Raw genomic sequence first — 25,235 nt, 5'->3', positions numbered from 1 at the left:
CTTGTTTAGATTATAGGTTGTTAGAGATGACTTTTCATATTATTTTTTGCTTCTTTGAATCTACTTTCATTAACGGAATATTTAACTCTTATGCTGGTGAGCATTGATGAGTATCTTTTTAACAACTTCTTTTGTAACTAGGCCAATCTTATATTTTTTCATATTAGAGTTTCTTGAAAATTGTTTTAAGTATGCAACTTGTGTGTATTCACCTAGTTGTGCTTGCAGGGGGTTGAGCTCTGCTTTTTTGGCCCGCCTCTCAACTGTTAATTAACCGTTTTTTCACACACACACCCAGGAAGCAGCCCATAACAGCTGTCTAACTCCCGGGTACCTATTTACTGCTAGGTAACAGGAGCATGAGGGTGAAAGAAACTCTGCCCATTTGTTTCCGCCTCCGCCGGGGATCGAACCCGGACCCTTAGGACTACGAACACTAAGCGCTGTCCACTCAGTCGTCAGGCCCCCTTGTGAGTGGACTAGCTCAATCAACTGCCCCTTCCCGAATACTCCAGTATCAACATGTTTACACAGAGGAGGAGGATGGTACCAAAGAAGATGACTTCTAGCTCTTGTTAGCTGGCTCAGAGCTTTCCCCTTCTCACAGCCCATCTTTATTCTCATCCTACTCGTCTGACAGCTGGGAGGACAGCGCTTCAGATTCATAGTCCCGAGGTTCCGGGTACAATCCCCGGTGGAGGCGGAGACAAATGGGCAAAATGTTTCTTTCACCCCTGATACCTAGCAGTAAATAGGTACCTGGGAGTTAGACAGCTGCTACGGGTTGCTTCCTGGGAGTCTGTAACAAAAAGGAGGCCTGGTCAAGGACCGGGCCGTGGGGATGCTAAGCCCCGAAATCATTTCAAGATAATCTGGAATATAATCTGTCAATTGGTTTACAACCAGGTCTCTATTACTGGGTTAACAGGGGTCAAAAACTAATGAACAAATCCACAAGGGCCGTGACGAGGGTTCGAACCTACGTCCGAGAGGATCCCAGACGCTGCCTTAATCGACTGAGCTACGACATGATTAAACGAACATGGTTATTTGTTGACCAGACCACACACTAGAAGGTGAAGGGACGACGACGTTTTGGTCTGTCCTGGACCATTCTCAAGTCGATTCCAGGACGGACCGAAACGTCGTCGTCCCTTCACCTTCTAGTGTGTGGTCTGGTCAACATTCTTCAGCCACGTTATTGTGACTCATCGCCTGGTTATTTGTTCATTTGATGCATCACGCTATTGTGATTTCTGTGTTTCGAAAACTAAGATTCAGCACCCAATTGTGTCTGCCCATGTCTCCACCCTAGGCAAAGCTATGAACCTCTAGTTCATCATAGGTCTTGATGAATGTTCTAAAATAAAAAAAAAACAGATTTATCTTTAATGGCTTCTTATATTTGTGATGCATCATTAAATATGATATGTACAGCTGATTTTTAAATGCAAGAAAATATAAGTAATTATCAAAAGAATGCACCAAACTGGGAAGGCTATATTAAGAAAATATAAAACATCTTTTACTGAAAGCTTCCCGAACATCTTATATATACACACACATTATTGTGTTTTGAAATTTAATTTGATTTTCCATGTACATGTATCAACACACTAATATACTAAATCCTTAAGGTACTTTCATATCATTTATTACAGTGTCTCAAAAATCAACTGAGGTAAAAGCTTATACATAACAGAAAATGGATGATCTTTACCGATAAAATACCATGTCAACTTTATTTGCAAAGTACCTTAAAGCTAAATTCCTAAAGTAACACATTCTAAACCAAATAATATTTATAAATTAACAAATATATTATAAACCTATTTCAAAAAGGTAAGGTAATTATCAAAAGAAGGCACCAAACCGGGAAGGCTATGTAGCACCATCAAAGTGTGAAATAATCAGAGGGCGCTAAATATCACCAACCTGTTTCAAAAACATTTTCCATAAATCTTAACTTTCAAGAAGATCTTTAATATCTTCCAACTCAAGTTGCTATTATCTTCCAAGGTGATGGTGTTTATTTCAGCAACTTGAGTTCAGTATACATACACTGGTATATTATCATACATACATACATACAAAAACTCCATTTGGATCTACATACTGTATATCTTTTAGAACTTAGGAAATTTCCTGGACCAATAATCCCTGACGTTTTATTCCGTATCTTTCTCAAGTGTTTATCAACGGAATGGTTTAAAGAATAGTCAAAACTTGTTTTCAAAATGTGCCCAGTTAAATTTGTGAAAAAAAATAATGAATTGAAGGTCACATATGTTGGGGGACAGGAAGCCAGAGTGTATTTATACACGTTAGGCTTTTATCCGGCCCCCCCCCCCCATCCCCCAGGGTCGAATTACAGACCCTGCCCAGGATGCAACCCCACAACAAGCTGACTACCTCCTGAGTACCTACTTGCTGCTAGGTGAACAGAGGCATTAGGTGAAGCGAAGTGTGCCCAACTATCTGTGTCCCGCCCGGGATTCTAACCCGGAATTCTTGATTATGTCTCGAGAACGAACCCGACTATACTACCGGGACCCTTCTGTATCTGAGCTATCCTATACGTCGACCAGGAGGCCTGGTCGACGACCATGCCGCGGGGTCGCTAAGCCCCGAAATCACCTCAAGGTAAGATACAGTATAATTTAATCATATAATAGTTCCAGCTGTTTTTTTAAACTTGACTTGAGCTGCGAGACCTGTTGGCGAGAGTGAGGCGTCATGGGTGCCAACGAAGGCCGCTCACAGTCACCGACTAACTGTGCAAATGGGGATTCTCCATTTTCTTCATTTACATCTCTAAATAGTTCCACCTTTGATACAGTAAATGATTCTTCAGCCTCAGGTTGCACCGGCATGTGTTGGAACAAGCGCTGAGCAGGCATACTGGCAGGAGTTCGTAGGAACCTAGGAGAAATTTTTGTTAAGCAATTATGAAATTAGACAATCAGCAAAATTATTGGAACAGACTTTGTGCCACTATATTTGAGTCTGTAAATGAAGCAAAATTAAAAGAGCAATACAGTACATGAAAATAGTGTCGAGAATAATAAAATATCACTTTGTGTGGTACCTTTATGGCTCCTTGAGCTTTAACCTTTAAAAGGCTCCAAACACTACATGCAATTACAATCTGTTCCAATCACAAAAATTTTGTTTTGATTACATTAACTATTTGTTTTTGGTCATATGCACCTATTTTCAGGATGATGTATGATTCTTAAACTGTACATATAGCAACAAAGAGATGGTGATGGAGCAAGGTGCAGGTTGAGAAATAATATAGCCAGATATCAACACCCCAAGGACCAAACTTCTGTTATCCAGCCACCAAAACCAATATCTCAAATCCATTGAAAATGCCACCAGCACATGCCAACAAACCATGGTACGTAGCACATTAATATCAGATATTAATGCTCTGTGGTTTCCACAAAACAAGCCACCAAACGCAAGGGTGGTAAACACAATAAGGATACTGTACAAGAAATGTGTTACCAAAGTGACAAGTTCGCCAAAGACTGCCGATACGTGATGCTACCGTGTTCAGTAATATAAGACTTAACACCGAGTGGTTCTCAAGGAAGGAGACAGTGAACGTAGCGTTGGCTGTTGCTGGTGACCAACCAGTATGCCATGCTCACAATCGCCCACATGAAAACTGAACCTATATGTTATTACAACAACGCTACACTGTAGTGTTGAAAGGATGGCTGGTATTACACTATAAACAAAACTATATACTGTAAATAAACAAAACTATATTTTGATAAGTGACATGCCTTTACAAATGAGTGTAATGACATGCTGGCCAGACACGAGTGCCCAGGTGTTCGGACACCTGGGGCCAGATTCACGAAGCAGCTATGCGAGTACTTACGAGCGTATACATCTTTCCTCAATCTTTGATGGCTTTGGTTACATTTATTAAACAGTTTATTAGCATGAAAACTTGCCAATCAACTGTTATTATTGATATAAACAGCCTTCTGGTGCTTCGGAGCTCATTAACTGTTTAATAATTGTTAACAAAGCCGCCAAACATTGAGAAAAGATGTACAGGTTTGTAAGTCCTTGTGTAACTGCTTCTTGAATCTGGTCCCTGGTGCAGCCTGTCACCATCAACAAATGCCAAATATTCATGCTATGCAGCTACCAAACTCCCTTCCCCATTTATGAATGAAAAATACTTTACACACGACTCACAACTGATGACGTTCAAACACTTCTCGAGCAGTACTCCACCGATGAACCTTAAAATAGCAACTCTGTAAATGCTTCACCCACATATTACAACTACAAATAATTGCCAATAGAACCTATACTCCTAACCTATGCCTATGCCAATATATAGTATTAATAATAATTAAAGTTTGAGAAAATTTTAATCTTGAATGAACAGCATGTTAAAATTGATGAATGCGTTTATGGGGTCGGCCGCTGGATGGAATGAACACAGCCTGAGGACGGGTTGCGTGATGCATGGCCATAAATCTGGTTATCAACGTATTTATTACATATTTTAATATGACTTCACTGTGGAATCATTTGATATATAAATGTCTTATAAATGTCTTCTTGCAATACCTGTACATACAATAGATTTTTTGGTAAAGGAACCATTTGCATTTTAAAATTCAATTTGAGCACAAATAACTGAAGTGAATGAATCCAAGAGATATAAATCTAAATACATAGATACATAAATACGGAAATCTTTAGGGAGTTTAATATACTGTACTAACAAAATCTTCTCCTTGAAATACAACAATATAAAATGCTTTACAAACCTGTTGTCATGCTTCACGTGGTTCCAATAAGAATTACTGTTGTTCAAGTTGGATGTTGTGTTCAAGCTGCTACACTCTTCAGTGACACAATGTGGGTCCAAGACAGCAGCGACGTCGCTGCTGTCATCAATGTGTGTCCCTTCACTCTGCACCGAGGCCTCGGTACCAAGTACATTCTCGTTCACACCAGAATTATTCTGTATACAAAATATAAGAACATAAGAACAAAGGCAACTGCAGAAGGGCTATTGGCCCATACGAGGCAGCTCCTATCTATAACCATCCAATCCCACTCATATACATGTCCAACCCACACTTGAAATAATCGAGGGACCCCACATTCACCACGTTACGCGGTAATTGGTTCCACAAATAAACAACCCTGTTACCGAACCGGTATTTACCCAAGTCTTTCCTAAATCTAAATTTATCCAATTTATACCCATTGTTTGGTGTTCTGTCTTGTGTTGATCAATAACATTTTGTTTAAATTGTCTGGATTTGCTTATGTATAATGATAAAATAATAATAATGTATAATGATCACCTTGGAACTGATCATTATTATTATTATTATTATTATTCATTGAGAATAATCACAGTAACATGATGTATGAATGAGAAAATCCATAGGAGCCGTGATGAGGATTCGAACCTATGCAGTGGGTAGTGCCACACACACGCCCAAGACAACCAGGCCACAACATGGTCAAAAGAACCATGTCCCTTTGACCATGTTGTGACCCAATTGCCTGTGGTGTGCGCGTGGCACTACCCACCGCATAGGTTCGAATCCGCATCACGGCTCCTACAGATTTCTCATTATTATTATTATTCATATACACAAAGAAATCCCATTAACGTGATACATACATCAATGAGAAAATCAGCCGGAGCTCCAAGGTGACTCGGACCAGCGATCAAGAAATTCCCTGCCACTCAGCTTACCACTGTACCCCCACAACTTCTAGTATGTTATATAACCTGGGATTCCGCAGAAGCCACAGCAAGTGTGGAAGCTTCTACTGAAGCCAGTCCAAGTTTTACATATAACCCCCAAGCACTCCGGTGTAGGTAAAGCAGTTAATCCTCCGTACGCTCTAAGGTCATCATTTTTTACTTATACTGTAGTAAAGTTTAGAGTAAAAATCTATAAGTTTGGCACGCTGCCACACTGCCAGGTTTGAGGGGGTACGGTGCCACACCTCCGGGCTTGAGGGCATGCTGCCACACCCTCCAGCTCGTGGGGCACGCTACCACACTGCCAGGTTTGAGGGGGTACGGTGCCACACCTCCGGGCTTGAGGACATGCTGCCACACCCTCCAGCTCGTGGGGCACGCTACCACACTGCCAGGTTTGAGGGGTACGGTGCCACACCTCCGGGCTTGAGGGCATGCTGGCAAACCACCAACTGGAGCTGCTCTACAAGGGTATTGGTTTCATAAGTGATCAAGACCAAATGGTATAAACAACCACAACCTTACGGGCTATTCATGCCCGTGCCACGTTTAGGGTGCCTTAATCTTTATCAATCAATCATTAACCACAACTCAATTTGCCTGGCATTTTTTTTTTTTTTGAGATGTATACAAGAGTTGTTACATTCTTGTACAGCCACTAGTACGCGTAGAGTTTCGGGCAGGTTGTAGCGATCCCCACCGCGAAGAATCGTCGTTACAACCAAGTACCCATTTTACCGTTGAGTTAAACAGAGGCTACAGTTAAGGATTTGCGCCCAGTAAATCCTCCCCGGCCAGGATACGAACCCATGACAAAGCGCTCGTGGAACGCCAGGCAAGTGTCTTACCACTACACCACGGAGACTGATAGATATAATCTTGTTCATCTTGTTCCATGGATATAATCCATAACACCAAAAAACTGTAATTGTACCAAAAGCTTGATCCATATTCATGAGAACAACGTAACAAAGAATTTAGCCTGAAAACTTACATGTTTATTTTAAATGTTTTTACACACGTAAACAAAAACATTTGTTACCATCGTACACAGACAAACAGGAATCATTGTAAAACAATAAAGCTGAACAAATACTGTCAATATGTACCAAAATCCACAGAGAAATGGGAAAGAGAGATGAACGTTTCGGCCGATCTGGGCCTTTGTCAACACCAACTTTGTAAACACCAGTGTTTAGTGATCGTCAATTGCACTGTCAATATGTACCAAAATCATTTAAAATGCTATAATTGCTCATTATTCCTTAATACAATAATACAGTACTCTACATAAATGCATTAATGTATGTCACAAAATCAAAATAACACAAAAATATATAACAATACACACCAAGAACCTCGATGTGGATGAATTCTCGTCTTCTGTGCAACGATTCCGGTTTTGTAGCAAACGCTGTAGTCTTCCCAGCGGAGATACCGAAATAAAAACACTTTTCATCTGTTAAAAAAAAAAAAAAAAAAAATTGCAAGAGTATCACTGCTGTCACAGCCTCAACACGAGACCCAACTTTCTACTAAAGGACGGATTAATACTTTATACTAAAGGACGGATAAATATTGGTCAAAATAAAGGGTTGTGTGTGTGTGTGTGTGCGTGTGTGTGTGCCTCTTTCTGGGGAATGCTTAATAGCTTTTCACACTTATGGAACTGACACACTAAGAGTCCGTGGCGCTCTCTGCCTTCCAACAGCACCTCCTCACTAAAGACTAATACTGCACAAAAGATGGAGAGACAAGTAGGAATAAGAGGAAAGGCACTAGACTGGGTACACAAGTACCCAGCCACAGGGGCCTGTGGCTAAGTGGACAGTGCTCTGGACTCATAATCCTAGAGTTTGGGTTCAATCCCCTACAAGAGTATATGCATATAATGTCCAAAACTGCAGTGCGCCCCTCCCACAGCCAAGTCGAAAGCAGGCCAACTTTTATAATTCTTGATGCCATACTGCATTGTTACCACACATTTGTCTGCTAAATTTTTGACGCCATACTGCATCGTTACCGCACATTCGTCGACTAAATTTTTGACGCCATACTGCGTAAATATGTGCAGAAGCACAAATATGTGCGAGCAAAAGTGTTAAGTCACATTAACATTATTGTGATTTCATTCTACATTATTGCGGTGGAAGGCTCTTCCAAAACACGGGAATAATAATATATCAATTGACCTGCTTGATGGGGTTCTGGGAGTTATTCTACTTTCTAAGCCCGGACCGAGGCCAGGCTTGACTTGTGAGACCAAGATTCGACCTTGGTGACTCTAAACCCCTTAAAGAAATCAGCTGCACTTTAAAGAGGTCTCACAACAAACGTTCACAAACACACACAGTGTGGTAGATACAGAAGACGAGCAAGTTTCAGAGAGGAGGGAGAGTGCCATGGCTTATTCCAGCTCCAGGGTATTCATGCCCCTGTCGTCCCAGTTGAGGGCGAAGAGACACTTGCTGCAGTGCAAGACCTTATCTGCACACACACACTGCTTATGTAAAACACACACAAATATATGTAGGTTAGCATTTTATAAGCACTACAGCCACCTTCTGTGGTTGACTGTTCAAGAAATCACTGAACTATATGCTTAACAGATCTCTAACCCTGGAAAGAGTTAGAGATTTGTGCCCTGGAGAGGCCACTCCAGACCGACAAACAGAGCGCAACTCGAGTCTCCTGTGATGGATGCCTACTACTAACCCTGTCCATGGAAGACAGAAGATAAATATATTCCGGTTACCGTTGAAAATGTGTGGCCACGTCTGTTGTAGAAAATAATAATAAAATAAAGAACTACTTTACACACAGAGATCATACTAACGTGATGCATCAAATGAAATCCTGGTTTGTGCCTCGGAGAGGCTATGGGATCCAGTAAGTTCAGTAGAACTTCAGTTTCAACTCTTTTTAACCCTGTCGTAGTTCAGTCGATTAAAGCAGTGTCTGGGATGCTCCCGGACGCAGGTTCGAATCCTCGTCACGGCCCTTGTGGATTTGTTTATTTAAAAAACTACTTTCTCAAGTTTACAGAATAATGCATAATGAAAGACTGGACCTAAATAACAACATAGTTTGTAACATGTTGATTATCTCAACATACCATACAATAGCAAGATAAAAAATTAAAAATATTTACAGACGAGTGCCTGATGTCTCTTTATTATTTGGTAAGAAAGAGCAACAAAAGCAACATGCCTATACTTACAATCCCAGAGTCCTTCATTTTTTGGCGTCTTGCATGAGTTTGCTCCCATAATGCCTTGGCCTTTAAACTGATTTCATCTTGTTCCCTGGATAGATTTTCTAGTTCAGTCGAAAGCTGTTCGTCAAGACACGAGCCACGCACAAAACTTACGGTGGTATTGACTTCAGCATCGCGTGTGTCAACTTTATTGACGAAGCCCTTTTCAGCACCTTGGTGTTGATTGTCAGTATTGCCTGGAGGAGTTATTAGAATTTGGGGTATTTTTAAATCACATTCAACTTCAAAATGATGCTCAGGTGTTCCTATAATTATGGATGTGTTTACAGTCCGAGCTGTGCTACTTATGGCAGGCTTCTGGCATCTTTTTAGCGCTGATTTACCAATGACTTGCTGAGTTGCACTGTGCCTTGGTATTTTAGACATGCTTTGAGCCCTTGAGATTCTGTTAGCACTTTTGCGCGTGGGTGTTCGTACACACAATGTACCGACACTTCTTCTCGTCAGGCTTCTTCTTGCGGGTTTAAGTTCTTTAGCAAATGTCACCTTCTTGGCGGAGTTTTTTCCATGACTTTGCAATTTTTGTTCCTCTAATTCACTCTGTGTATTAACGTTTGCATTTAACACTTGCCGAGAAGTGCTGCGATTCAGAGGAGCAATGGTAGGTCTTAGCAGTCGTGTTTTTACCCTAGAACTCTCAGGGCGATCATCTTCCTCGCCAATTTTAATCAAGCGTTTCCTGTGAGCCGCACTTTTCAAGCCTGAACTTGTGTTAGGTAAGCACACAATGCTTTTCTTGATAACTGGCAGCTGGTTTTCCTTTAACTGGTGATGGGGCTGACATGGAGGTAGAAGTGATGAACCGGACTGGAAAGAAAAATAACCTAGTTGTTAGATTACAGTGAGAACCTGAGGTGCAAGATTACAAAACAGTACGCAAAGGTGAGGGATGATGAGGCAAGCTAAAACTTAGATTTAATATTAATAAATATATAGCTAACACTCATATGTTAATACAGAAACATTACACACCACCTCGGCAAAAACGTGAATATTACTCACAACCATATTAGTTATGTCCATCATGGCCAATGGTGCTGTGTGATCGTCGGAACCGTCACCTTCATCTCCACTTTCAAACTGGAGTGCACGACGACATTCCTGGATAAATTAAGAAAGAATTACTCATACACGCTGCCAGATAGTGGTAACCCAAATACACCGAATTTAGTAAACTCAGACCAATCTAATCTGAAGTGCTGGACACTATTACTGAACAAGAACAGGGAGACCAAACGAATATCTCATTACGGCAAGGTAATTATGAGGAAGTGCTAAGCCAGCATGACTATAGCTCTTGGTAGGAGTATGTGGATGGAAGAAATGAATGGTGCCCAACCACTTGAACCACCGGGAACCAAATGACACCCCTGCAAGAATCAACTCTGTCACTGACCAGCTCAACAAATAGCTAGGGAACACAACAGAAGTAATCAAAGCAGTAAAAACATTGAGTGGACAGATATGATGACTAAACTATCTCGAGAAGATGAAGAGACGACGACATTTCGGTCCGTCCTCGACCATTATCAAATCGATTGTGAATTGATAACAGTCCAGGACATAGTAATAGTCCTTGTTTCCATCTTCTGGCGTGTGGTTTGGTCATCATGTCTTCAGCCACATTATTGTTATCTTGAGGTTATCTTGAGATGATTTTGGGGCTTTTAGCGTCCCCGCGGCCCGGTCCTCGACCAGGCCTCCACCCCCAGGAAGCAGCCTGTGACAGCTGACTAATACTCAGGTACCTATTTTACTGCTAGGTAACAGGGGCATAGGGTAAAAGAAACTCTGCCCATTGTTCCTCGCCGGCGCCCGGGATCGAACCCGGGACCACAGGATCACAAGTCCAGCGTGCTGTCCGCTCAGCATCCCATTTTTCAATTGTGACTCATTGTCTGCACTGTGGAGATGCCAAACAGCCTGCCACCGTGGTCAGCAGTGGCAGCAGCACGCAGGGGCAGAGGCCAGGGCTTCTGCCACTCCCCTCACCTCTAATAACAGTAAACATGGTACTGTATCCGCTCCAGTTATGATTGATTAGTTCACCCTTCACCAAGATGAGATTTCCATATTGACCATAAGTTCCAGAAATTTAAGAATACCCTTGTGTGATTTTGATAGCTTTTCAACTCCCACAGCCCAGCTTGGCCCCTGATGAATTTGTCGTCATCGACAGTAGGCTCTGATATTCATTATAGCCAAGATGACTTGGTAACAGGCAAAAACTAGTCCATTTTTCTCTTGAAAGCTTCCATCTTTGTTTCACCAATATTTCTTATATTTTCTAGCAGGAGTTTAAAAGAGCCACAGACATTAATGTTCAAACTATTGTTTTTTAATAGTGATAATGGTACCCTACTTTTTATTGCATTTATTTTACACTTCCCACCATATCAAATATCTCGCTCCAATATGTTGTATATTTCAATTTTCGAGTTGTAACCTGACCATGCAGTATTTTTCATGTGTATTATATCTATTGCAGGTATATACAGTACATGGAGGTCTGGTCGAGGACCGGGTCGCAGGGACATTGAGCACCGAAATCATCGCAAGGTATTGTCTCATTTTCAAGGAGTATAACTTAAGGTCATCCTGTTTAAGTGCTAAACTGATCCAGTGGACAGTCAAGAATCTGGAAACATTTTCTAGACGATCCATAAGTAGCGAAGGACGGGAGGCTTTACACGGGGCTTGTGAAAAATGCTTGAATGAAAAGGCACATCAACTCCCATGGAATGCAGCAGCCAACCTAGACAGCAGAGGCACAAAAAAGGCCAACAGGGGCAGCCAAATCACATTAACACTTTCGCGCTATCTGGACGCGCCGGCGCGTTCGGTTTCGTCTAACGTAAACGCATAGTGGACATAAAGTTATGTCTACTTTTAAAATATTTGTATAAAATTCAATTTTTATCCGATTTACTTTGGGTTTGTTTCAAACTGCGCGCTATGAGGCTCTCTTTCTCACCACTAGGCTGCATGGTACAATAAGTTCATGAAAGGTGTGGATAACTTCGATCAAATGGTATTTTGTCCCAAACGGGTTGCAGGTGGGTGACTTTAGCCGTTTATACTGGTAATTCTTCCCCCATATCATGTATTAGATGCATATGTCTGTTTAGGGAATTTTATTCCGATCAATATACAACCAAAAATAACTGTGTGCAACAAGTATAATCTTGACAAACATAACAAAAGTAAAAATATTTCGTGTGTGTTTGACGCTCACTGATATGTTCCAGCGTTGTTTTATATTTGTCGCTATTCTAACTTACGCTTTGTTGATATTTTTTACCTATGGGCACATAGAACATTCTATTGCGAACACATTGACATAAAAATGAATGACGTACATAGAAAATTAATGTCATGAGAGTGAAATAAGTATAAACTTTCAAAGCGCCGTGCGTCGTCCCGTCACCGATACCGGGTAACAATTTCACCACTTCCCACACTCTTGCGGGCGGGCTGCATCATTATTCTACGCTTATATTCATATCACCGTGTTGGGAATTTCATTGTGAGTCCATTGATACCAAAATTAACGCTGTAGAACAAGTGTGGAGGTGATTACAATCCCAAGAGTAAAAACATTTTGTTGCTGATGGGCGCTCACGGCGAGTCATCTACGTAGTTATTTATTTGGTGCTGGTATCCCTATATGTTTCGTGACTTATTTTACTAATGTTCTTCTAGAGAATTTTATTGCGAACACGTTGGTACCAAAATGAAATACGTAGCATGAGAACTAAGGTCAAAAGAGTAAAAAGAGTATACACATTTTTGTTTTTACGCTTAAGCGATAAAAACGCAGCGCGCACATTCGGTTGGCTGAGTGACCTTTGCGGAGAGCGCGAAAGTGTTAAGTAAGACACAGTATGGACACCTCAAGTGCACCACCCAAAATAATGGAGCACCAGCCCCCCTGATTTTGGGGCCCAAAGCCCTGGGGGACCTAGGACACCAATATCATGGGCCCACAATGGAGCACCAGCCCCATGATCTCAGGGCCCACAGCCCTGGGGGACCTAGGACACCAACATCATGGGTCCACAACAGACAAGCTAAAGGTCAGGTGGCCGCCTTCCCTCAACCCTGCGGTTCACTGGGTATTAACCAGGGGTGCAAGGATGCTGTGATCAAATGTGACTAGCTCTCATCTCTACAAGTTTCCTGCCCATTTGAAGGGACAACGCAAATATGAAGATGTTGGTCCCCAGTGAGCACCCAGCAACTACCGTGTCCACAGAGCCCTGTGAATGTCTGCTGTTACGGTTATCTCCTGCATAGCAGTAGATTCTGCCTGTTCCTCACGACCTCAGAATCAGCATGCTCCAACATCAAGATTCAACATCAAGAAACACCAACAATACATGACAAAACATATTGTCTAGACACACCTTCACCCCCCCACCCCTCTACCCTACCTTCCATGAAAGCCATGCACTTGCAGTCTTGCCAGACACCAGACGCCACCAGCAAATGACCATTACCCCTGCCGGTGCCTAGTAACTAGACCCAAATTTGCGTCAGTGTGATGTCACCACCGGTATAAACAGCCGGGTCGGCGTCACAATCCAGCAGATTACCCTTCTAGTGCTGATTGCTTCCGCATGTATCCTCACCTATGGGTGACGGGAGATACACATAGCATTTTGTATTCTTACTTATAGTAGAGGACTCAGAGTTTTATTTTAATTTATTTTCTCTTTTTTTTATTTTCTTAATATGTGTTTCACATAACACCTGCCAGAATAGTTACTGCTCTATTTCAGATCACATCACACTGCGCACAGGACTTATGAAGATATTGGGTAGCTGCCCTGAAGAAACTTGTACACCAGCCATATATATATATATATTTTCACAAAATTAAAAATGTATTTTAGAACTAACTTTCCGATATTATACAGGTTATCTTGAGGTTATCTCAAGACGATTTCGGGGCTTAGCGTCCCCGCGACCCGGTCTTCGACCAGGCCTCCACCCCCAGGAAGCAGCCAGTGACAGCTGACTAACACCCAGGTACCTATTTACTGCTAGGTAACAGGGGCATAGGGTGAAAGAAACTCTGCCCATTGTTTCTTGCCAGCACCCGGGATTGAACCCGGGACCACAGGATCACACGTCCAGTGTTCTGTCCGCTCAGCCACCGGCTCCCTTTCCAGTACTGCATAGTTATCAAACAGAGAAGATTATAACACATATTTTCCCGAGACTCTTCATCTCACCAGAAGTGTAAGTACAGTAACTATTTTGCAAGCCTAAATGCATGAAGAAATCTAGGATTACCTGTGATGGAAGCTTAATTGCATTTTTCTGAGTCTTGGTATCCTTTTTGTGGTAGCTGTTAGCACCTCTTGAGTGGGCAGCATCCAAACGTCTACTGGCAGAATTGGAACTTTTCGAATACCTAAGTTTATCTGAAAAAGAGTAACTTGTAAACCACACAATTTAATCTCAAGTACTATATATGTATATAAACAAAAATTGTCTCCATGAGGCACATGTTTCATTTTCTGTAAGAATTTCTATCAATCAATATTAATTTGATTCATTCCTTAAAATTTCTCTCCTATAAATAACTAGCTTCAAGCAACTTGTCAGTCACTTGGAACCACCTTTAAGTGTTAAATAAGTGATGAATTACAGTACATATATTAGTTAAGCAGCCATGACTTGCATTTAAGTGAAACCTAAGAATGTGAGGCAAGATTAAGTTTCGTAAAGGCAAGCATTTATCACAAATTTGTAAAGTTATAATGATAAAATCAGCAGAGACTAAAGTATATGGCCAGTGTGATCAAAACTAGTCTATCAAACTTAATAGTTGGAAGGGAAACATTTATATCCGAGTGTGGGATACTCGACAGCACCATACCGGCAAGTGTGGTACATGTTTATCTACAGTACTGTACCAGTAATGTCAGGAATGTATGGAAACCAGATTTATCTGCTAAGGTCATTCAATCAAAAAGGTCTTGTAGTCCAGTTGGCTTCATCTCAACTCGCAGTCGGAGATCCCCAGGTTATATTCCAGGGCGGAGGAGTAATGGTTAGGCACGTTTCCTTTCACCTAATGCCTCTGTTTACCCAGCAGTAAATAGGTACCCAGGAGTTAGGCAAATGTTCTGGGGATGTATACTGAGGAAGGTCAGTTAGTTGAACCTTGGGAGGGGGGGAGGGGGAAGGGGGAGCTAAAAACAAGCCTCACATATAAATAGATATATACAGGCTGCCTGTTCCTGCCAAAACATTATTATTGTTCTTAAACAAATCCACAGGAGCCTTGATGAGGGTTTCGAACCTATGCGCCGAGGGTTCTCAGACGCGCTCTAGTCGAAAGTACCACGACACTCGGCACGTAGGTTCGAGCCATCATCACGGCTCCTGTGGATTTGTTCATTGATATATCACATTAATGCGATTTCTCTGTGTATTATTGTTATATTAAAGGATAGTTTCCAGGAGGCCCTGATGATGAGGTATGATATAGATATGCCAGTACTGAGAGGCAGGTAGCCCAGCCGACACAGGCAGGCAGGCAGGCAGGCAGGCAGGCAGGCAGGCAGGCAGGCAGGCAGGCAGGTAGGCTGACACAGTCACGTAGGTAAACAAGACACTTGTCACTTTACTTAAAAAAAGTATTATATATTTATAGAACACTGTACTGTACCTCTCATTATAAAAAATGACGGTGAAAATCCCAAAGGAGTGAGCTTCTTAGAAGAATTGATTTTGAACTCATTACTTTGACTGGAGGCAGTCTCTTGAAGAGCAAGATGTCGTTGCCTTCGTTCTCGTTCAAGAATTTCCCGTATTTGTTTAAAACTTTCCACTTCTGTAAAATATACAATAAAAGACCATTAAACAAGACAATTTGCAAGCTAAAATGAACAGAGATCAAAGACATGAAACAAATACAGTATGCACTTTCTAGTTGAATTAGGCCCGACTTGAGAAATATGAAAAATACTGATTATTTTGTTATATATAACAGCGTGACATTGAAAATCACAACAAATTCACGTAGAACTTTTACTGGATTTAAAAGAATTTTTTTTTTTTTTTGGGGGGGGGGGGCTATTTATCACAAAATGTTTGAGACTTTCTTAAATCAAATAACAAAACACATCTTTGAGCATATTTAGGCATCAAAACTTGTATATTAACCTAACCAATGATTATATATAATAATAATAATGTAAATATAAGAACTATACTTTACTTCCATTACAGAATATAATCATTATTCTCATTAAGGATAGTACAGTACAGTACCTGTAAACTGCTTGATCAAATTCATAAAAATATAAATCCTTGATAATTTTCCTCTCGACCTTTGCAGCCAAGACTCTCACCCGAGGCAAACTGTGCCAGTGCCACACCAGGCTCGTCTGCCCCCAGCCTGCGCGCTTCCTTGCCGTCACAGTCAGAGCCATGAAAAATAGAGGGGTTTGAACACCGAGACAGAAAGGCCAGAACCAAGCCTCAGCCAGCCATCAAGGATCCAGATGGATTGTCCTGCCAGCATTTGTCACCAGTTGGGAGCCGGCCGACCGAGCGGACAGCACGCTGGACATGTGATCCTGTGATCCCGGGCAGAGTTTCTTTCACCCTATGCCCCTGTTACCTAGCAGTAAATAGGTACCTGGGAGTTAGTCAGCTGTCACGGGCTGCTTCCTGGGGGTGGAGGCCTGGTCGAGGACCGGGCCGCGGGGATACTAAAGCCCCGAAATCAACTCAAGATAACCTCAAGAAGCAGCCTGGAAAGAACTCCAGTCCAGAGACAAAGTATTCCATGCAAAAGACTTGTGATCCGGGAATGGATCCACAAACCCAAAGCGTCCGGTTCCACACTGACACAGACGTCCACCTACATGCAACCGAGTGTCTCGCAAAGCCAACAGAAAAACACACTGATTACATGGATAGTGAAATTGGAATCCCTAATTATAATTTATAAATCTGTGGTAAAATAAATGTGTCAAATAAAGGAGTAGGTATGTATATTAAAGAGGATTGTGAGCCTATAGTGGATATGTGGGCCTGCGGGCTGCTCCAAGCAACAGCCTGTTGGACCAAGTTATCACAAGTCGAGTCTGGCTTTAGGCTAGGTTTGGGGAGTAGAAGAACTCTTGATACCTTCTTCGGGTATGCTCCAGGTATACACACAGTTCTTAAATTCTACAAAATAGGTGGTAGAGTATTTTGAATCAAAGTGGAGAAAACAAACCTTGTTATTATTCTAATATACAAACTGCCAGATGCAATGGCTGAGGAAGTCTCAGAACAGATAAACAAAATAGAGAATTGTTCCAATAATCTAGAAAACCTGGTGCCAAATATTATCTTTTTTGGACACTTCAATCTACCCCCAGTTTAAGATGGAGAATATCAAACAATAACGTTATGACAAGAAATCAACTTGTTAATGAAGCATAAAGTGTCAACAGCACAAACACTCAAGAGATCTTTGGAGAAAAAGCTTGAACACAGGGAAGATACCAAAGTAGTTTAATAAGCTGATATAGCTCCACAAGGGAGTGATCAAAGCATAGACTCAAAATAATAGACCAGATGTCCCGGTATACAGGTCCAGACACACTATCCTCCTGTCAGTAGGCAAGGGCAAGCAGACCTGCCTACCCTTGCAGGCATAGGAGGGTGCAGAACTGCCCTTCTGCGGTTCATCTCCATAGTGAGTTGATCTTTGAGTGCCACAAGCTCCTCAGCCACAAGGAGGGAGCAAACGAAGATGGTGCTTGTCCCCAGCAAGCCCAGTTAGTTATTGCGAGCCTGGCCTTAGCAGTCATCTTATAAGATAATACATAATGGTTAATTTATTATTAACAAATATTTATTATTATTACCAGTAGTCAGTATGGTTAATTCAAGTTTTAATTATCCATAAAATACAGTATTTGTAAACATCTCGCCTAACAAGAACTGGTAACTTACTCTCTGGTGGGATCTGTAAACAACTCGCCTAACGAGAACTGGTAACTTACTCTCTGGTGGGATCTGTAAACAACTCGCCTAACAAGAACTGGTAACTTACTCTCTGGTGGGATCTGTAAACAACTCGCCTAACAAGAACTGGTAACTTACTCTCTGGTGGGATCTGTAAACAACTCGCCTAACGAGAACTGGTAACTTACTCTCTGGTGGGATCTGTAAACAACTCGCCTAACAAGAACTGGTAACTTACTCTCTGGTGGGATCTGTAAACAACTCGCCTAACAAGAACTGGTAACTTACTCTCTGGTGGGATCTGTAAACAACTCGCCTAACGAGAACTGGTAACTTACTCTCTGGTGGGATCTGTAAACAACTCGCCTAACAAGAACTGGTAACTTACTCTCTGGTGGGATCTGTAAACATCTCGCCTAACAAGAACTGGTAACTTACTCTCTGGTGGGATCTGTAAACAACTCGCCTAACAAGAACTGGTAACTTACTCTCTGGTGGGATCTGTAAACAACTCGCCTAACGAGAACTGGTAACTTACTCTCTGGTGGGATCTGTAAACAACTCGCCTAACAAGAACTGGTAACTTACTCTCTGGTGGGATCTGTAAACAACTCGCCTAACAAGAACTGGTAACTTACTCTCTGGTGGGATCTGTAAACAACTCGCCTAACAAGAACTGGTAACTTACTCTCTGGTGGGATCTGTAAACAACTCGCCTAACGAGAACTGGTAACTTACTCTCTGGTGGGATCTGTAAACAACTCGCCTAACGAGAACTGGTAACTTACTCTCTGGTGGGATCTGTAAACAACTCGCCTAACGAGAACTGGCAACTTACTCTCTGGTGGGATCTGTAAACAACTCGCCTAACGAGAACTGGCAACTTACTCTCTGGCGGGATCTGTAAACAACTCGCCTAACAAGAACTGGCAACTTACTCTCTGGCGGGATAATCTTGCCAAAACATTTAAATGGTTGGCCATCTTTAGATTTGCTTGTCGACATTTGCATTTGTTGATCCATCTGAAATCCAAGAATATATATATATATAAACTTAAAGGTCAGCAGGACAAGTTTGCACAAACACCTACAATAATACATGAAAATAAACATATTTGTGGTAAACAAACTGTGATGAACAGTTTGTTCATACACCGGGAACATGGTGTATGATACGTTCATACATTTGGAACATACACCACCACCTTGTATGGTGAAGCATGAATGGTGTTGGCATCGTAAACTGCTTTCAACCCCCAAAATGCAAAACCATGCAACCGCAAAATTTTGGCAACTATTTTTATTTCAAACAGGAATAAAGTTTCCTTATAAATTTCCCATGAAATACTAGCCACATGCAGGCGAAGAGTCACAATAACGTGGCTAAAGTATGTTGACCAGACCACACACTAGAAGGTGAAGGGACGACGACGTTTCGGTCCGTCCTGGACCATTCTCAAGTCGTTTGTGACTTGAGAATGGTCCAGGACGGACCGAAACGTTGTCGTCCCTTCACCTTCGAGTGTGTGGTCTGGTCGAAATACTAGCCACCTTCGGACAAGACACCCAGTTTGCCTTGCCTGCAAGTGAAGGGCACTGTCAGAATGATTACATTATATAGCACTTGGAAGAGAAATGAGGACAAGGAATTATGAAGACTGAGTGGAGGAATTGTGCCTGCCCACGTGGCCTATTTGAGGTCAGCTGCCAACCCAGCAAGAAGTAAGGCCGTTGCTGTATTAACGAGGCCAAGACGATGGATTGCCTGTTAATGGAAAAATTACACTACTGGCACCATCTTCTAAAAAAAGAAAGAAATTTAAGTGTGTTTCCAAGTACTGTACAAGCAAGAAAATATCATTGCCTTGATGCACCATACACTATTTGCTTAAACAAAATAAACTGTTGAATGTAATGAAATTCCTCTTCCTGGCAAGTCCATGGTGTACTTGTTGGCTCACATTTCTTGTACTTGCTACCTGACATTTCACCCAATTCAAGCCATGCCAGGCCCGAACAAACAACAGCCCCAGAACATAAGACTATAAGAATAAAGGTAACTGCATAAGGCCTATTGGCCCATACAAGGCAGCACCTATTTATAACCACCCAATCCTACTCATATACATGTCCAACCCGTGCCTGAAACAATCAAGAGACCCCACCAGAAATGAGAGCAAATAAAAATGTTGCAAGTCGGTGGGTAAAAACGGCTGTGCTTCATGGCGGAGAAATGCACTTCAGGTGCTCGGTGACACACAGACATCCTCCAGTAAGGCAAAAGCCAGTACCCACCTCACGCAGACAGCCAACTGGAAACCTGTCTATCAACACCCAGTGACTCCCAACAATGTGTCAGGTGGTCTGGGTAGCGGACAGAACGCTGGACGCGTGATCCTGTGGTCCCGGGTTCGATCCCGGGCGCCGGCGAGAAACAATGGGCAGAGTTTCTTTCACCCCAATGCCTCTGTTACCTACCAGTAAATAGGTACCTGGGAGTTAGTCAGCTGTCACGGGCTGCTTCCTGGGGGTGGAAGCCTGGTCAAAGACTGGGCTGCAGGGACACTAAAGCCCCGAAATCATCTCAGGATCTCAAGATCTCATATAAAGTTGAAGCCAATTAGCTAAAGCACTAATGCCCCCATAATACTTTACTCAAAACTCAAATGGGCATAATTCACCGACATCTTCGAGTGACCCCCAAGAGAGCAGTAGTCTGCCTACCACCACACCATGTGGGTACTTTTTTTTTTTTACTTTTTTTTTTTTGCAGGGACATTCCTGCGCGGGCCCTAAGCCTCTGGCTGGCCCACTAAGTGTTGCTTCTTTCTGTTTTACTTGGGCGGAGTATGAGTATTTATGACTCGTATAGTCGCTTCATTAAGATTTTGTCCCATGTGTTTAACAACTTCTGCTCTGTTGAAGCTAAGTTGATATCTTAATAGGTTTGTAACTGTGCACTGTGTTAAATAATGTAAACACCATGTGGGGTACACCTGGAGCCCAACACCTCTCGGCCAAGCCGACACCGGACACCAACTCACCACCCATAGAACCAGCCAGAAAATGTTAACAAAAAAATCTATCGACTGCCGCGACCCCAGATAAGGGGGCCAGGCATCACAGTGGGCTGCTGGAGAGGAATGCCAGGCAGCCACAGTGTGACCCAAAGGGCAATAGGTGTTTTCCATCAGATGGCGGCCTCAAGGAAAAGCTGGTGTCCAAACGTCCATTCGTCAAGGTTACCTGGAGTATACCTGGAAAGGGTTTCTAGAGTTCTTCTACTCCCCAAGCCCGGCCTGGGGCCAGGCTCAACTTATGATAACTTATAATAATAATAATAATTTATTTAGGAACAGTACATACATAGTTGCAGAGTTACAGTACAAACATTCTGTTAGATTTAAAGATAGAGGTAGTACATACATACCTAAAACCTCTAGTACGCATAGCGTTTAGGGCAATAATTTACTTGGTCCAACAGGCTGTTGCTTGGAGCGGCCCAAGGTTAAACCAAGAGTCCTGTTTTACTTTTAACTTATCTATGCATGCCCGAATATGCAAGATTGCTGTAGCTCAGTCATTTCCACCAAAACACTGATCCAGTGCAACAGACCAAATGTGAAGAGCCAGCAATAACGATAAAAAATGTAAATATTATTTCTGCTTGTTTTCTTTTACCAGTTAAACTCTTGCCCTGAAGAGCCAAAGAGCTCCCTGCCATGGTCTCCAGCCTGTAGACTCCTATAATCTGGCCCGCCATAGGGGCTTTCCCCCCCCCCGCTCCTGTGCCAGGTAAGTCCACTACGGGCTCACCATAGCCCGTGCTACTTGCACCGCTCCTGTGCCAGGTAAGTCCACTACGGGCTCACCATAGCCCGTGCTACTTGCCCCGCTCCTGTGCCCGGTAAGTCCACTACGGGCTCACCATAGCCCGTGCTACTTGCCCCGCTCCTGTGCCAGGTAAGTCCACTACGGGCTCACCATAGCCCGTGCTACTTGCCCCGCTCCTGTGCCAGGTAAGTCCACTACGGGCTCACCATAGCCCGTGCTACTTGCCCCGCTCCTGTGCCAGGTAAGTCCACTACGGGCTCACCATAGCCCGTGCTACTTGCACCGCTCCTGTGCCAGGTAAGTCCACTACGGGCTCACCATAGCCCGTGCTACTTGGAACGTTTAGTTCCCAGTAGCTGAATCTTAAACAACAACAGGGACTCCCAAACTCCTATGCTAAGTTAAGCAGTGTCTCCAGACTGTCTTACCATGACAGACAGGCTGTCATCAGCCACATACACTCAGACTCACAGCTGTCAGACGCACTCACTCGCCCGCTCTTGTTTGTAAAGTGTAAACAAATCCAACGGGTTTAAGTATGGGGCTATACATTTTTATACATAATGATTTCCATATTATTTTCATCTACTGTAAGCTTTTAGATGATTTTAAATTTATAATATTCATTTAAATAACTGCTATTCCAGGCATAGGAGGGTGCTTATATGGAAACTTATATTTGCTGGAGTTTTATTTATATTAAAAGATATTATACCTAAATTTTATCATAGAAAACGAATAATCATGGGTGACTATAATATCAACAGAAGGGGACTACAGTTTGCTGTCCCATAGTCAAGGACAAGAAACCTTTATGACTTATCGAGGTCAATCCTAGGCCAGCTACTGACCTTTCCTACGATGCATCCCACAATAGTTAATTAACTCCCGGGTACATATTTAATGCTGTTATTGTGAACATTAATTACAAGTGGGAGATGCAGTAGACAAAAAAGTAACCAAACCCTGGGAATAGTCATGCGAGCCTTTGACTTCAACCCTCGCCCTCTACACATACAGACCAAACGAATTAGTCAATGTTTGACCAACCATCTCTATAGCTTCAATAATCTTCTGGACAATTTCTTCTAAGGATGTAACACAAACAAGGAGCAACGGTTTCAAGCTCAACAATCCGCAATGTTGGACTGAGAACAGGAAAAGGTTACATGGAGTTAATTAGGTAGTACTTAGTTCACGTCATAAACTGGTTGAGAGAGGTACAGTCTTTAACATGGTTGGGAAGGTCATTCCACATTCTGGGCCCCTTGATTTGCAGAGCATTTCTAGTTTGGTTAAGTCGTACTCTTGGAATATCAAATAGGTATTTGTTTCTGATGTGGTGCTCATGGGTTTTTGTTACAACCTTCAATGAAGCTTTTGAGGTCAGGATTGACATTACACTTCAGCGTTTTATACATATATAATACACATGAGAGAATGTGCGGTCTAACATATTCAGAGATTTGAGTAGGGGTACCGAGTGATGTCTGGGGCCAGAGTTGGATATTGTCCTAATAGCAGCTTTGTATAGAGTAATTAGAGGACGTAAATGATTTTGGGTAGTAGAGCCCCAAGCACAAATACCATAGTTGAGATATGGATAGATGAGGGAGTAATAGAGTCACCAGGGCAGGGCGGGGTACATAATATCTGATCTTAGAAAGAATGCCCATAGTTTTTGAAACTTTTTTTGATATATTTAGAATGTGTCCCTGGAAACAGTTAACTTTTAAATCCAACTGGGAAAGATCAAGACAAATGGAGGAGGGGGAACCTGCGACAAGCCGCCGCCTTCCTGTCCTCATAGAGACCATTAGTGTTAGTGGCTCTCAAGTAAGCTAACTAAACAAAGCTGCCGATAAAAATGAGAACTTTTGTAAACTGGCTGATAGACGGTTGGAACACGTTAGGCGAGAAGGTGCATGGTGGAGGCCAAGACCGTCAATAGTTTCAAAGCGTTATACAAGAGTACTGAGAAGACGGGACACCACGAGCGTAGCTCTCATCCTTTAACTACACCTGAGGTAGGTACACTTAATTACCTCAGCAATGAGCTATGAGGAAAGATTACTGGAACTGAAGCTCACGATACTGGAAGACAAGAAGAGCTAGGGGAGACATGATCACTACCTACACAATTCTCAGAAATTGATAGGGTAGATAAATATAAACTGTTTAGCACAGGTGATACACGAACAAGGGGACCTACTGAAAGAAAAAAGAACCAGACTAATCCTCATCTGCTACGTAACATTGCACAGATGCATATAGAAGCAAACTTGGCATCCGACAGCTTCACTTACTTCACAGATGGATCAGTAGACCAGCAGGGACAAGAAACCCGAGCTGCAGTTAAAGCAGGAAACTCTGTAAATAGTTGGAGACTCTCAAATGGGTGTTCGACTATACAGAGATGTTAGCCATTCAAAAGGCTTTGGAACATGCTCTTGCTGAACACCGACAACATGTTATCATACAGATTCGAGAACTGCCATTGACACCTTGCAACAAGAACACATGTGACAACATCCATCTGATCACAACTGTTATATCATTAATGCAAGCACTCAAACGACAAGGCCGTCGGGAACTTAATCAACTGGGTGCCAAGTCATTTTTTTTTTTGAGATATATACAAGAGTTGTTACATTCTTGTACAGCCACTAGTACGCGTAGCGTTTCGGGCAAGTCCTTAATCCTATGGTCCCTGTAATACGATCCCCTGCCGCGAAGAATCGTTTTTTCATCCAAGTACACATTTTACTGTTGCGTTAAACAGAGGCTACAGTTAAGGAATTGCGCCCAGTAAATCCTCCCCGGCCAGGATACGAACCCATGACATAGCGCTCGCGGAACGCCAGGCAAGTGTCTTACCACTACACCACGGAGACTGCAAATGTGGGAATGTGGGAATTATGTGGGAATAATAGGAAATGACATTGCAGACAAAGCTATAAAACTTGCAACTAAGAGAAGAAATGTAGACATTTACATACCACAGAGTCTATCACAGATTAAGAAAGTAATTAGAAACAGAGCAATGCAAAAGATGTACAGTGACCACAACACAGCAGTTGCAACATCAGGATCTGCGGGTTGGTACAAGAATTCAACCAACTACGAACCACTTAGTTTGATGAAAGGGAACAGTAGAACAACAGAAGTACACTTACATCGCATCAGGCTTGGATACCCATGTGCATGGGAAATAGGCTTAGAGGTTCCGGAAGATGAGAGGAAATGTCAACACTGTGGAGAAATGCCCGACAGACCACTTTAACATTATCTAACACAGTGCACAGTTACAAACCCATTAAGATTTCAACTTAGATTCAACAGAGCAGAAGTTAAACACATGGGACAAAATCTTACTGAAGC

The 25,235-nt window shown here is 42.3% G+C and overlaps 1 protein-coding gene across 2 annotated transcripts; it reads right to left on the bottom strand.

Annotated features, from left to right (window-relative positions):
* Positions 1 to 1,381: 1,381 nt before the first annotated feature.
* LOC123754103 (uncharacterized) lies at positions 1,382 to 23,465 on the bottom strand. 2 transcript variants are annotated; one of them, XM_069308516.1, is made up of 9 exons: positions 22,326 to 23,465; positions 18,959 to 19,043; positions 15,724 to 15,888; positions 14,340 to 14,470; positions 10,044 to 10,142; positions 8,985 to 9,848; positions 7,116 to 7,223; positions 4,806 to 5,002; positions 1,382 to 2,922 (listed from the first exon to the last, which is right to left on the bottom strand). In XM_069308516.1, the coding sequence occupies exons 2-9, from the start codon at positions 19,041 to 19,043 to the stop codon at positions 2,661 to 2,663; spliced, it is 1,911 nt and encodes a 636-aa protein (XP_069164617.1). In that variant the 5' UTR covers positions 22,326 to 23,465; the 3' UTR covers positions 1,382 to 2,660. The 2 variants fall into 2 exon arrangements, with proteins under 2 accessions (XP_069164617.1, XP_069164611.1); XM_069308510.1 differs by having other exon boundaries at positions 22,283 to 23,464.
* Between the last annotated feature and the right edge of the window lie 1,770 nt (positions 23,466 to 25,235).

Source organism: Procambarus clarkii, chromosome 6, assembly GCF_040958095.1.
Source record: "Procambarus clarkii isolate CNS0578487 chromosome 6, FALCON_Pclarkii_2.0, whole genome shotgun sequence".
NCBI lineage: Eukaryota > Metazoa > Arthropoda > Malacostraca > Decapoda > Cambaridae > Procambarus > Procambarus clarkii.
The sequence above is the reverse complement of the archived record's forward strand: the minus strand, read 5'-3'. Positions and strand labels throughout refer to the sequence as shown.